Source organism: Podarcis cretensis (genome assembly GCF_951804945.1).
Source record: "Podarcis cretensis genome assembly, chromosome: Z".
Classification (NCBI taxonomy): domain Eukaryota; kingdom Metazoa; phylum Chordata; class Lepidosauria; order Squamata; family Lacertidae; genus Podarcis; species Podarcis cretensis.
In genome coordinates, this window is record NC_137184.1 from 2,334,804 (window position 1) to 2,350,342 (window position 15,539).

The 15,539-nt window shown below is 45.9% G+C and overlaps 1 protein-coding gene across 1 annotated transcript in view; it reads left to right on the plus strand.

Moving 5' to 3' along the window:
* Nucleotides 1-11,105, plus strand: part of DPP7 (dipeptidyl peptidase 7) — a 30,574-nt gene extending 19,469 nt beyond the window's left edge. Inside the window, exons 9-13 of the mRNA XM_079962149.1 lie at nt 156-274; nt 8,468-8,624; nt 9,204-9,268; nt 9,373-9,443; nt 10,822-11,105. Coding sequence (XP_079818275.1) covers nt 156-274; nt 8,468-8,624; nt 9,204-9,268; nt 9,373-9,443; nt 10,822-10,957 — 548 coding nt within the window. The 3' untranslated portion in view covers nt 10,958-11,105. The remainder of the gene's footprint in view (nt 1-155; nt 275-8,467; nt 8,625-9,203; nt 9,269-9,372; nt 9,444-10,821) is intronic.
* The last annotated feature ends 4,434 nt before the right edge of the window (nt 11,106-15,539 follow it).

Sequence of the window (15,539 nt, forward strand, 5' to 3'; positions counted from 1 at the left end):
GACTGTACACATATTAAATAAATCATACATCATCATCATCATCATTATTATTATTATTATAATTAAACATACTGATGTTATTGATGATAATAAGCCATCTAATCTGGCCCCTTGAAATGAGCAGGCGTCATAACCTCCTTTCCTTTACTCACTAGGGCTGCTCTATAACTCCACTGGGATAGTTCCATGTTTCGATATTTACAAGCTGTACCAGAAATGCGCTGACCCCACAGGTTGTGGAACAGGATCAGATGCCGCTGCATGGGACTATCAGGTATGCCTGGGGGAAGAGGAGTGAAATTTAACAAGAGCGTCACCTTCACCAATGTGGTGCCCGCCAGATGCTGTGTGGACTCTGACTACCACCTGCCCCAGCCCTGCTGGGTGATGGGCTTCTCCCAGATTTTGGAATCCCCTCCCTAGAGAAGCCACACTGGCTCCGTCCTCCTTGTCCATCCACCAGCAGGTGAAGATTTTTTTTTAATTTTTTCAGCAGGCTTTTGGGGAACTCCCTGCTCTTAATGAAAGGCTTGGTGCTGCGCTGTATGGTTTTAACAGATTGTGTGTTTTAATTATATCAGCGTTTGTTTTTTAATGGAAACCCCCTCCCCCACGTTTTTAATTGTTCTTATTTTTATCAGCAAGCTGCTTTGAGTCCCTGCGAGGGAGGGACTCAATATAAATGAATATATTTTAATGAAGATGGGGATTTAGTCCAAAAGTCTGAAGCACATTAGGTTGGCAAAGGTCGCTCTGCATGCTTTATGGCAGGGGTCAGCAAACTTTTTCAGCAGGGGGCCAGTCCACTGTCCCACAGACCTTGTGGGGGGCCGGGCTATATTTTTTTGTGGGGGGGGCGGACAAATTCCTGTGCCCCACAAATAACCCAGAGATGCATTTTAAATAAAAGGACACATTCTACTCATGTAAAAACACGCTGATTCCCGGACTGTCCGTGGGCCAAATTGAGAAGGCGATTGGGCCGGATCCACCCCCCGGGCCTTAGTTTGCCTACCCATGCTTTATGGCAATGAGTTCCATAAGCTAAGTATTGAGAGGAGAACCTTTCTTTCTTTTTCTTTCTTTCGCTATCTCAGATCTTCTGCCCAGTGATACTAATCGTATCATTAAATACAATGAGTTGTATTTAATGATTCTTAAACTGCCTTCCAGGGACGCAGGTGGCGCTGTGGGTTAAACCACAGAGCCTAGGACTTGCCAATCAGGAGGTCGGCGGTTCGAATCCCCGCAACGGGGTGAGCTCCCATTGCTCGGTCCCTGCTCCTGCCCACCTAGCAGTTCGAAAGCACGTCAAAGTGCAAGTAGATAAATAGGTACCACTCCGGCGGGAAGGTAAAAGGTGTTTCTAGGCGCTGCTCTGGTTAGCCAGAAGTGGCTTAGTCATGCTGGCCACATGACCTGGAAGTTGCACACCGGCTCCCTCGGCCAGTAAAACGAGGTGAGCACGCAACCCCAGAGTCGGCCACAACTGGACCTAATGGTCAGGGGTACCTTTACCTTTACCTTTAAACTGCCTTCCAATATAAAATTATTGCCCCTCTCCCCAAACTGGTTTGCAGTAGCCAATAAAACAGTAGAATCAGATGATATGAAAACATTGCAGCTGTTTGGACTAGATGACGCTTTGGGGCTCCTCCCTCACTACAGTTCTAGAATACTAATATAACAACAGCAAATGAACAAGTCTGATAAAACAATCGGAGAGAGAAGAACTTCCCTTTGTTCAGGATATCCACACCATACAGTCATACCTCAGGTTAAATATGCTTCAGGTTGAGCGTTTTCAGGTTACGCTCCGCAGCGACCCGGAAGTAAAGGAACGTGTTACTTCCGGGTTTTGCCGCTCGCGCATGCGCAGACGCTCAAAATGATGTCACGTACATGCGCAGAAGTGGCAAATTGCGACACATGCAGACAGGCAGTCGCGGGTTGCATTCTACTCAGGATGCGAACGAGGCTCCGGAACGGATCCTGTTCGCATCCAGAGGTACCATTGTATGTAGTTTTACAATCCTCCATCCTATTTTCCCTTCTACACTTAATGAGCTCCCCACCACCACCACCAAATTTAAGCATCCAAAACACTTCAGCTGCTGCCCATAGGGAAAGATGCTCCAGACCAGGGGTTGGCAAGGCTTACTGGGCATGGGCCACTCCTGCAGAGATCCTCTGTGGGCTGGACCAGTGCAGCGCGACTCCCGAAATCACATCTGTGCATGTCTGCGACGCTGGAAATTGCTTCTGCACATGCCCAGACGCCAAAAATCACGACTGCGCAGAAGCAATTTCTGGCGTCTGTGCAGAAGCAATTCCCGGAGCTGTGGAAGAGAGTCCATGCGTCGTGCTGTGCTGGTTTAGCACCGCATGCAGGAACTTACCTATTAGTATTTCACTCCTCCCATTGCAAGGATCATCTGATCCTATTGTTTACTTTCTGTTCCGTGAGAAAGTTTTCTTTCTGCTCTGTTTGCGATGAGACAGGGCATCTGTATGAGGGTATGCTCCTCTCGTACATGCTTGTTCTTTAAGCTGTAATTAGTAGAAATAAAGTAGGTATGCCCAGATACCTCCTCACCTCCGTCTGTGCTGCTTTCCTCTGCTAAGACCGCGTGCTTACAAGAGAGCAGCTGTGAGTTCCAGAACACCAGGACCCCTTCCCGGGAATGCTGCGCAGCTGTTCCAGTTGCTGGAGGCGGCCATGGGGCCTGCAGGAGTATTCCATTATTGCGGAGTGGGCAGCTCGGTTCGGGGGCAGCTCAGGGGCTGGTTAAACGGCATCCATGGGCTGCTTCCAGCCCATGGGCCACAGGTTGGGGACCCCTGCTCTAGGCTGATTATTTTGGTTGCCCTTTCCTGTGCTTTCCCAAGATGTACGCTAATTATTTTTGAGATGGGGTAGCCAGACCATCACAGAGCCTCCCAAATGCAGCTCTACCAGAGATTATACAAAAACATTTACAGTCTGCAGATGGGAGTGTGTCCAAACAGCTGTTCAATCCATAGCCCTTTCCACTTTGCTACTTTGAGCAAGTCTTCTTAATCCCCGCCCCTTTAATTGGAGTGTAGACTTCAGTGTCTCTGTTCAGTATGTTTGCATCTTATGCAGGGGTTTGGTTCAAAGGGTTCTGCATATATGCAAAAACGCAGGTACTCAAACCCCTGGTAAATAGGGAAGGGGGAGGGAGGCCAATGCCGACTTGGGGAGGTAGTGCCAGGAGGTGGGCATGCAGTGTGCTCGGAACTGAGAGCCGCTACCCCCTCCCCCTGTTCAGGGGGGTAGAGCCCACAAATAAGTCTTCAATCTTAAAGGTGAAGCTTATTTGCAGGTGCAGCTTATATTCGGGCCAATATGGTCCCTCTCCCATAACACCACATACCACCTGTATACGATTGCATTTCACGTACGATACCACGGAATCATGATTTCATGAATCATGACACCACACAATCATGGAATTATGATATCTTGATCTTGTGCTATGATTTCATGAAATCATAGTGCACAATCATGGAATCATATCTTGATCCTGCGCTATGATCTCATGAAATCAGCGCAATCATGGAATCACGATACCTTGATCTCACGCTATGATTTCATGAAATCACAGCGCACACTCATGGAATCCTATCTTGATCCTGCGCTATGATCTCATGAAATCAGCGCAATCATGGAATCACAATACCTTGATCTCACGCTATGATTTCATGGAATCACAGCACACACTCATGGAATCATATCTTGATCCTGCGCTATGATCTCATGAAATCAGCGCAATCATGGAATCATGGTATCTTGATCTTGCGCTATGATTTCATGAAATCATAGCGCACAATCATGGAAGCATATCTTGATCCTGCGCTATGATCTCATGAAATCAGCGCAATCATGGAATCATGATACCTTGATCTCGCGCTGATTTCATGAAATCATAGCGCACAATCATGGAATCCTATGTTGATCCTGCGCTATGATCTCATGAAATCAGCGCAAACATGGAATCACGATACCTTGATTTCACGCTATGATTTCATGAAATCATAGCGCTCATGGAATCATATTTTGATCCTGCGCTATGATCTCATGAAATCAGCGCAATCATGGAATCACGATACCTTGATCTCACGCTATGATTTCATGAAATCATAGCGCACAATCATGGAATCATATTTTGATCCTGCGCTATGATCTCATGAAATCAGCGCAATCATGGAATCATGATACCTTGATCTCACGCTATGATTTCATGAAATCACAGCGCACAATCATGGAATCATATCTTGATCCTGCGCTATGATCTCATGAAATCAGCGCAATCATGGAATCACGATACCTTGATCTCGCGCTGATTTCATGAAATCACAGCGCACACTCATGGAATCATATCTTGATCCTGCGCTATGATCTCATGAAATCAGCGCAATCATGGAATCACGATACCTTGATCTCGTGCTGATTTCATGAAATCACAGCGCACAGTCATGGAATCATATCTTGATCCTGCGCTATGATCTCATGAAATCAGTGCAATCATGGAATCACGATACCTTGATCTCGCGCTGATTTCATGAAATCATAGCGCACACTCATGGAATCATATCTTGATCCTGCGCTATGATCTAATGAAATCAGCGCAATCATGGAATCATGATATCTTGATCTTGCGCTATGATTTCATGAAATCATAGCGCACAATCATGGAATCATATCTTGTTCCTGCGCTATGATCTCATGAAATCAGCGCAATCATGGAATCACGATACCTTGATCTCGCGCTGATTTCATGAAATCATAGCGCACACTCATGGAATCATATCTTGATCCTGCGCTATGATCTCATGAAATCAGCGCAATCATGGAATCATGATATCTTGATCTTGCGCTATGATTTCATGAAATCATAGCGCACAATCATGGAATCATATCTTGTTCCTGCGCTATGATCTCATGAAATCAGCGCAATCATGGAATCACGATACCTTGATCTCACGCTATGATTTCATGGAATCATAGCGCGCACTCATGGAATCATATCTTGATCCTGCGCTATGATCTCATGAAATCAGCGCAATCATGGAATCACGATACCTTGATCTCACGCTATGATTTCATGGAATCACAGCGCACACTCATGGAATCATATCTTGATCCTGCGCTATGATCTCATGAAATCAGCGCAATCATGGAATCACGATACCTTGATCTCACGCTATGATTTCATGAAATCATAGCGCACAATCATGGAATCATATCTTAATCCTGCGCTATGATCTCATGAAATCAGTGCAATCATGGAATCACGATACCTTGATCTCGCGCTGATTTCATGAAATCACAGCGCACACTCATGGAATCATATCTTGATCCTGCGCTATGATCTCATGAAATCAGCGCAATCATGGAATCATGATATCTTGATCTTGCGCTATGATTTCATGAAATCATAGCGCACAATCATGGAATCATATCTTGATCCTGCACTATGATCTCATGAAATCAGCGCAATCACGGAATCACGATACCTTGATCTCGCGCTGATTTCATGAAATCATAGCGCACAATCATGGAATCATATCTTGATCCTGCGCTATGATCTCATGAAATCAGCACAATCATGGAATCACGATACCTTGATCTCACGCTATGATTTCATGGAATCACAGCGCGCACTCATGGAATCATATCTTGATCCTGCGCTATGATCTCATGAAATCAGCAAAATCATGGAATCACGATACCTTGATCTCACGCTATGATTTCATGAAATCATAGCGCACAATCATGGAATCATATCTTGATCCTGCGCTATGATCTCATGAAATCAGCGCAATCATGGAATCACGATACCTTGATCTCACGCTATGATTTCATGGAATCATAGCGCGCACTCATGGAATCATGTCACCTTGATATTGTGATATGATTTCATTAAGTCATAGCGCACAATCATGAAATCACATTGCGCAATCATGAAATGGTATCACACAATCATGAAATCATTATATCTTCATTTCACACTGATTTTACACAAGCATATGATTGCATGCTACCGTATTGGCCCAAATATAAGCTGCACTCCCCAAAAAAATTCTGACTGTGGGGGAGGCCACCAGGTGGCGCATTGGAAGATGGCCCACAATAACATCTCTCCGACTCATACGAGGTACCGTATTTTTCGCTCCATAAGGTGCACCAGACCATAAGATGCACCTAGTTTTTGGAGGAGGAAAACAAGAAAAAGGTATTCTGAATCCCAGAAGCCAGAACAGCAAGAGGGATTGCTGCGCAGCAAAAGCAGCGATCCCTCTTACTGTTCTGGCTTCTGGGATAGCTGCGTAGCCTGCATTCGCTCCATAAGATGCACACACATTTCCCCTTACTTTTTAGGAGGGAAAAAGTGAGTCTTATAGAGCAAAAAATACGGTAATTAAGAGGCTGCTATGGGAAGTATGCAGTCTTCCCCCCCAAGGATATGGGGGGACTGCCTTGCCAGCAGTGGCCACAATGCACCCCCAGATTCAAGAGAAGGGGGTGCGCCGGTCACTTGGCTAAGACCTCGGTGTGGTCGGCTCTTCCCGGACGCTGTCTCCAATTCGCGCGTGCTGGCTTGCTTTAACATGAAAATATAATTGGAAATATATAATTGGAAGATGTTAAAGCACATACGTCAAGCAAAGGTCGGGAGGTAAGACTGCTGATTAATGGATTTCTGGGATCGGAGCGGCAGGCGAAGACAAATCAAGAGACGAAGTGCCATTAAGAGATGGGTATGTTTGGAGCTAAGAAGGTGGGGTGGAGGAAAAAACCTTTCTTTCTTTATATTATATGAGTATAAATAACCCTCCACAGGGTGGTGTAGTGGTTAAGAGCGGTAGTCTCTTAATCTGGGGAACCGGGTTCGAGTCTCCGCTCCTCCACATGCAACTGCTGGGTGACCTTGGGCCAGTCACACTTCTCTGAAGTCTCTCAGCCCCACTCACCTCACAGAGTGTTTGTTGTGGGGGAGGAAGGGAAAGGAGAATGTTAGCCGCTTTGAGACTCCTTAGGGTAGCGAAAGGCGGGATATCAAATCCAAACTCTTCTTCTTCTTCCACCCCAAAGAAAAAAGAACCGCCGTATTTTACTACACAAGCAGGAATCTAAAAACTGTGTGGGATGAATTAATGATGAATGAAGAGAGGATTGGTAAAGATCGGAGAATGGAAAAATTTTAGGACGCAGTTTTAAAATGGCGTCTCGCAAGACAGGCTTGTTTAAGAAAGACGGGGGGAGGAGAACCAGGACTATTTGAAAGTGAACGATGTTTGGAATTTGATCTTTAACCTGGCAGAGCCCTCTAGGAGATATTTTACAAGCCTGGGACAACTAAAGGGCAGATAAGATAAATTTTCGAAGGAGGAGTGGAATGGCGGCTGTCCCTATGAAATATGACTTATGGAGTGCGTAAAACCCATGCAGACGATGTTTGTTCTTAACCTGCCTGTGAAGATTATCAGAGATCGCAAAGAAAGGAATATATGACAACAACAAGAATGAAGAAAGTAAAAAAGAGACTATCTGGATAGAACTGGATAGAACTGTTTAATTAAAGCAGTAATAGAAGTGATGTTTGGATTCTCGTCCGGAGCTTGATGTATGGGCACCCCCAACAAAATTGAAAAATTCGGCTGTATAATTTGGAATTAATGTGATTTGAAATAATGTGATATGATTGGCCTGTTAATAAAAATTATGTTTTAAAAAAAAAAAATCTGACTGAAAAGTTAAAGTGCAGCTTATATTCAGAACCGAGCACCGCACGGCCGCCTCCCAACACTACCACCCTGGGAAGCACTACCTCCCCAAGCTGGTGCCCCCCATTCAGGGTGGTAGTGTTGGGAGGCGTTTCAAGCACCTCAAGGCTTCAGAGCCAGGGCATGGATAGGGGTTTGCCTCCCCTCTCCCAAATAAGTTTTTCCCAGCGCAAAAAAAGGAGCTTTTAAGATCTTTGCCTTGCTTAGGGAGCAAGGTTCTCTCTGTGTACCAGGCTCTGAATGCTCTTGCAACATTTCATGGGGCCTTACGAGTTCCCACAAAACCTTGTGGGAGCATCCCAGACGCAAGACATGGAGAGGGCCTTGCAAGGCAGAGAGCTTAAAAGCTATTTTGTGCTAGGTCTTCCCAGTGCAAAAAGAGCCACCTTGCTTGCATTTAACTTTTGGGATTCCATCCAGTGCCCTTCAGCAGCATATGGTTGAAATTGTGCAAGTTCAATGCAGGTAATATGTGATCATACTGCACTGAGAATCTCAAGCATCCTCACTAAGGGAAGCCACCTTCTGGCCCAGCACGTACTTTTCCAAGAAAGTCACCTCTGGTGCAGAATGAAACACACATGCCCATACTTCATTGCCATTTTTGCCTTCTTTGGGACCAGGATGGCTGCTGAAATATCAGTTCTTTCTTCAGGCCTGCACTGAAATCAACTTAACCTTCAACAGCAACAACGTGACCGACATGTTCCCAGAGATCCCCTTCACAGATGCTGCCAGGGAACAGTACTGCTTTCAGAAATGGGGGGTTCGCCCTCGGCCATCATGGCTATGGACCAGCTTCTGGGGTGGTGGTAAGCAGACAGTTTTTTCTTCATTCCCTCTCCCTTTAGCTTGGGATTGTACCTCACTGGTGAGATCGGCAACTAGAGACCCTTTTCGGCAGACCTTGTCTCCTCCCGATGGGTGCCCTGATGGGAGAGCTGCTGCCAGCCAGAGTAGCCAATATTGGTTTGAGGTACAGATGGTCCAACTCTGTAACAAGGCAGCTCCCTCCCCAGTCTAGAGCATGTCCTTTTCTTCGACTGCCTTCAATGCAGAGCTCCCCTTGAATTTTAGCTAGCCCATGAAAGACTTCAAACATTACATTTGGGAGTCTATTTCATGAGTTGTCACCATACTGCTTTCTACTGGATCAGAGTATTGCCTCATCTAGCTCAGTATTTTTCCATACTGACTGGCAGAGGCTCTCCAGGATTTCCAGCTGGGGCTTCTGCCAGCTGTACCACGGGTTGAACCTGAAACCTTCTGCATGCAAAGCAGGAGCTCTGCCGCTGGGCCTCAGCTCATCATGCAGCTTCTTTGGTGCAATTTAAAGAGTTTCTACCAGACAAGCGAATAGTCTTATTTAGTATCTTGCTTAATACCCTCAGATCTGACTGCTGCAAGCAACATCATCTTCTCAAACGGAGACTTGGATCCCTGGGCCAGTGGCGGAGTAAGTTATCAACCTCTCCAAATTCTGCCTGCTCTTTTATAGCTGTCAGCTTGAACGCTTTGCCGGCCCCAGAAAGGTCTGACTTCCGTTCATTGTCATTGCAGGTTAGAAAGAACCTGAGCTCCTCATTGATAGCGATATTTATCAAGGGAGGTGCCCATCATCTAGATCTCAGGTATGTATTTGCAGAAATTGTCAGGAGCTGTGTAACCAACATGGGTGCCACCACTGAAGGTTTAATGAATCCTTCAAGATTTCAGACAGGAAGTCCTTTTAAAAGATTTCAGACAGGAAGTCCTTTTAAAAACCTTTAAGTACCGTATTTGTGGCCCCATAAGACGCACCTAGTTTTTAGAGGAGGAAAACAAGAAAAAAAAATATTCTGAATGAAACAGTAGATGTATGATTTTAATGGTTCATGCTGTGGCCACAGACATCTGATTTGACGGTGAGTTTGGGGTAGCCCAGTGCAAAAATCCTGAGGTTCCATGTGGATCCATGCTTTGTAACCACGCTTTTGCGCCATTGCAGCCCCATGAAACAGTGGATGTGTGGGGGTTTTTTGGTGCAGGCTGTAGCCATGGACATGCTATGTGATCTGATGGTGAATTTGGGGTGACCCAATGCAAAAATTCTGAGGATCTATGGGCTTTTACCTCCCCCCTCCCAGGTAGCCTCCTTTATCGCTACCATCCCTTATCTCGCTTACCGATCAGCTGCTTCCTTTCAACACTCCCTTCCCTCGTTTGCCTTAGTGTCTTTTCCTTAGCTGGAGCAGTTTTTTGCTCCTCCTTTTCTTCCAATTTCTCTCCTCATTGCTTTAGTCTTCCTGTCTCCTCTCCTTGCAAGTTCACTGTCTTTACCTCCCCCCTCCCAGACAGCCTCCTTTATTGCTAGCGTCCCTTATGTCCCTCCCTGATCGCTTGCCAATCAGCAGCTTTGTTTCAATACCCATTTCCCTTTTTCAAAAAAATGAGCATGATCTGCTTTTCGCCCCTGGGCAATTTGGCTCCAGGGTCCACGCATTTGCTCCATAAGACGCACAGACATTTCCCCTTACTTTTTAGGAAGAAAAAAATGCGTCTTATGGAGTGAAAAATGTGGTAAATACATTTTTAACTCTTCACTTATTTTATGCCATTCAGCCAGCCTTTGCCAACTGGGCACCCTCCAGATGTTTTGAACTACAACAGCCATTAACATCCAAAACATCAGGAGGGCACCAGGTTAGTAGATTGCATTAAGCAATTCAATCTGGGCTATTTCAGTGCAGGTATGTTAAGATGCCCAGTTCCTCATTCTCTCTTCTCCAGTGCAAGACTAGCCCTTGCTAGTATCTTAGCAGCCACTTGAATAAATTCACAGAAGATAGGACCAAAACCTGTGATAAATAGAGTCTCTGTGTTTAGAGGCAGTTTACCCCAGAGGAGCAGGCGTAAACCAGAGGGGTCATTTCATCCCCAAGAGCTCCAAAATAGCCAAATTGAAAAACTGCCAGCTGTGGTTCCCTGGATTTGGCATCTGCTTCCTGTGAGCTTTATGTGTTCCAACAGGGGTTCCAACCCAGCTGATCCACCTTCAGCCAGAGAGGCTCGTCTCCAAGAAGCAAACATCATCCGTGACTGGGTCAAGGCAGCAGCTGGGGCCTCGAAGCAGCTCACTCCTGACCACTATCCAGCCAGACTTTAACAGGAGTCGTCAAGGCAGCATTTGGGTACCAAAACCAGCTAGGAGTCCTGCCTACGGTTTGCCAGTTGGTTGTTGGGCTGCTGAGTCAATGACACTTCTCTGCAACAGGACTGTAAAAACAAGAATAAAACTGGAGATTCCCTCAGGAGCTCTATCCTGCTTTGTGTTTCCTGAACATTGGATCGGGTCCAGGTATACATGACACGCATTATTTCCTATAGTGAGACAGCCAGCTCTCTCCGGAGAAAGGAACAGGGACTTCTGCCATTAACTGATCTCGCTAGCTGAGGCTTTCAAGCTCACTCGTCTCCTGTGTTGTTTCAGAGCAGGCAAATTGCCATTGCTGAGAACAAGAAGAACAGCCTGTGTCTTAATGGAGCTTATAACCGATCCCAAGTGTTGGAGGCAAGTATGTTGATTATTCTACCCTCTCATTGAAATCACTTGGAATAAGCTCAGGCTCCCACACACCAAGTCAGAGCGTTGGCCTGTCTAGCCCAGTACTCAGTTGTTCCCCCCCATCTCGGGCCCTTTACCTGCCCCCTGCTCCTTTTAACTGGAGACACCAAGGGTTGCACCTGGGGACTTCTGCATGTAAAGCAGGTGTCCTGCGACAGAGCTACGCGCCCTCCCAACAAGGGTGTTCCCAGACACATGGATGGGCATTGCTCTCTAGCTGTTCTGTGGACCACTAGTGTCAATGAGTTTGTTTGTTTTGGTCATTGCCTGCAGCTTGACTGAAATGCAGCACCCGTGCCCCATTTAGTTCAGTGCAAGATCAAGCAAAGTCAGGTGCTGAGCAGCCTGGAGGGTGTGAGGATGCATAAGCAGTAAACCAGAACACAGAAAAAACAGCGTCTCAAAATAAATTACAAGTTTATTAAAGTGGAATAGAATTCTGTGGATTAGCTTGACTAAATACAATGGGGTTTTTTAAATTTAAATCTTATTTAAGATATATTTCTTCCACCTCTTAAAAAAGGTGAAGTACACCAAAAATCATTTGCACATTCACAATGGGATAGGCTCATCTATGTAACAAATATGGTGGACCAGATAACAAACACAGCAAGGCTTCATTCTTCTTTCTTCTTTGGCAGGGGAAGAGAAGGAAGGCAGTCAGCTTTAGAGCAGCTGCATGGGGAAAGGGAATAGGCTAAGTCTTGGAAGCTCCTCCACCCTGCAGCAGCTCCTGTACCAAATGGAGGAGTAAACACAGCAGCAACTCAGCATCTAGGCATGAGGTTTGGTGGTTGGAAGATCTGGCCTTCACTTCCTATCAGCTTGCAGCAAGTTGCCAACTAGACTCCTGGTTGTTGTTTCTGTTGCTCGGAGGAAGAGGATGGGAAACTCCTGTTTCCCCTCCTTTAAGACATTGGAGAAAGAACTGGCAATCTTCATAGGCAGCATTTCACAGTAAGACATGTTCCTATTCACAACACTGTACCCATAACCCACCAGCCTGCACATAACCATGGAAGATCAAACACGGAATGTCTGCAGGCCTGTGGCACTGCAGAGTGAGAAAAATGACAATACACTTTTTCTTCTTTTTTGGAAGTGCTTTGAAAGAAGAGAGAATGAAGAGGATTTGGCTTTTGTGGGGAGCTGTGAATATTCTGCATGTGAGGGGAGTGAGAATTCAGGATTCTGCACCAACAAAAGCCACATTCTGCAGGTGCAGCTCATTTGTTCTGCTGTTAGTCTCTGGGTGGGGGCCCAGGAGTTGGAGTGTGTTCCAGCACGGTAGGTTGCTCAGTGCCAAAAAGACTCCACCTTGTGCCTGGCTAGCTGCATGTTACCAAGGGATACATCATCACCTGTCTACCAGCTTCTGCCTCCTTCCTAGGGAAAGCACTTCCAGCTCCTACACCCACTCACCCCCCTTTACCCTTGGGTGTAGAAGGCCCCAGTGCAAAGTTTAAGCGTTGGCCTTCCCAAGATGGGGCAACTGTTCAGCTTTAGAGTATGGCTTTTAAATTCCAGGGTGCACTTGGGTGAGGAGAGTGGGGAACAGGAACACCACAGTCTTCTAAATGACACACACAAACACGCACACATAAATCTTTCTCGGACGAATGTTCCAGTACTGCCCAGGGCAGGCAGGGTCATGTGGCTTGTGACCGCTTTTCTGCTGCCACTCAGGAGACACTGCCCTACAACCGGGAAGACAGGCTTCGTGTAAAACAACTGGCATCCAGTGCCTTCCTCTGAAAATCCATGGTTACAGCAGCAAAATTTGGAATTATTAATCCTTAGCAATTATATTGCACTTTTTATCTCTGAGAGCCTAACCACCATCCTGCAAGGTAGGGCTGCTGCAATCCATGCACTTTCGCAGGGAAACTTGAGGCTGAGACTGTACCTAGCAGTGGTGAGACTTGAACTGGATCACCACCCGCAGGGTCTTGTCCACTGCGCTGCTCCAGCTATTAAGTCAGCACCCAAACCTCAGTCTCTGAAAACTTGCTTTTTGATTGGAAAGTCTTATGACAAGTTGTTGTTGTTCAGCTCTTGTTCTGGGCAAAGAGAGTCCACCACCAACACCATATGTGCCAGATTTGATACAGCTTGCAAAATACACTCTGAAATTCTGTCACAATTCTAAAAAATAAAAGACAAGTAGGATCTAGCAAGAACATAATTCATTGCAGGAAATTCTCGTGCCAGTCCAAGCTCTGCTCTCTTATTCATTCTGATGTGGAAGCCACAGGGCATCTTCCCACTAATTTGTTACCCTTGATATTTAAATAATTTGTTCCAGCTCAAAAACAGTGACTAAGCGGTTACAAGACAGTCCAGACAGAACGTACTACTGAGAAAAGCAGGAAGCGACAGAGACTGGGAATTCCACGGCAGGCAATGAAAATTGCTGGGTGACTGGTCAGCCCCCAAACTAGAGAGGATGGTCTCCAGCACCCTCTCCACCCCTCCAATCTGGGATTCCTTTTCTGGAGTTTGGGATTTAGTGGAAGCAGGAGGAGATGGAAGAAATAATGGCTAACAAACTATAAGGGAGAGGTGGTGCTGTGCAAGCATAAGCAAAAAGAAAAAAGAGAACTACAGACAAGACATTTCCGAAACATATACCCTGAATTCCACATGAAGCCATAGGAAGGGCAAATGAAAGGGTAGCACATGCAACAGACCCAGGAAAAGGAGAAATGACCCCACTCCTTAGTTGACCCAAACTCAGGTTATTGCACAAGGCCCTTCACCACCCTGAGCTAACCCTGGAGGTGGCCAGCAAGACGAAGAACAGGAAGCAGGAGCATCAGGGCCAGAATACTGCCAAAGAGCCCCCTACTGCCTCAAACTAAGCTTTCCCCTTAGCAAGAGCTTTCAAGACCTCAAAACCCCATTAGGTTATTTAATACATTTGCACTTAATACATTAGGTTTACTCCTTGACCTGTATTTAAAAAGCCACCACAGCATTTTCTTATCAAGCCTACTGTTTCAGGAGAATCAATACAAATCAATACACCCTCTGTGCTAACCCATTTCCCAACAGTCACAATCATTACCATTCTCTTTGACTTCACCATAGAAACTGGACCCTGGAAGCAGCTGCTTTCTAGCTGTGTACACCAAACAAGAACCCTCTTTTCCAGCAAAGGCCCAGCTGAGCCAGCACACAGCGAAGGAAAGAACAGCAAGCCTGCTTATTTCAGGCATGGGTTCCAATCCACGGGAGGAAATGGCAACAACCTCACACATTTATTCAGGACTCCTGGAGCGTCAGGAAGCAGCTTTCAGTTGGAATACCTGAGCTGAAACATTAACTATACATATATAAACTTCTGCACAGATAACCCTTTTTTTTTAGAATGTAAAATTTCTTTTTCACATTGTCTTCCTGCATTTATGCAGATAAGTTAAGAAATATATAGAGTGACACACCTAGAAGTGTACACAACCCTCCACCCAAACCAGCAGCCTCTGCGCTTAAACTGCCCCACAGTTCACAACGGTACGAGCATCACAAGATTATTCAGAGTGCCATGAAGATGTTGCCACTGGTAACACTGCTAAAAAGGGTCAGCTTTTTTTGTGTGTGTGGCCAGCGGTAGAGTCCTCTGGCTTGGAATGTAAGTGGAAAATCAGCAAACTGCACCAGCAACAAGGATTCTAAATCTGGGATGAGGATGCCTATCTCTTTCTGTTCCTTCTACCTTTCAGACATGGCACAGGCTCATACAGTGGAACGATGCTGTAAAGTGAGAGCAGCTTGGCGTTCCCAAATGAGTCTCCTCTCACCAGGACGTTCATTCGGACACCAATACGAAATCTAAGGCTTGGTGGATCTCACCAGGTCAAATAAATGTGATCCCTGTTTCTCCTCTCAAATGTCTCGTGCTCCAGGCAGGATTCAGCATTGCACTTCATTGCTTGCCCAACCAAGTCTTTGTGGACGGAGAGATAAGACGCAAGGGTAGTGTGGTGGGGGGAGGGGGTGTATGTCTGGAGCTTCCCTTCCGTAAACCTTTCTGACGTGCTGCCAGCAAAAAAATGAACCCACAAAACTCTGCACACCTCCCTTCAGACCCCAACAAGCTGGGACACGATCAAGACCGGGAATG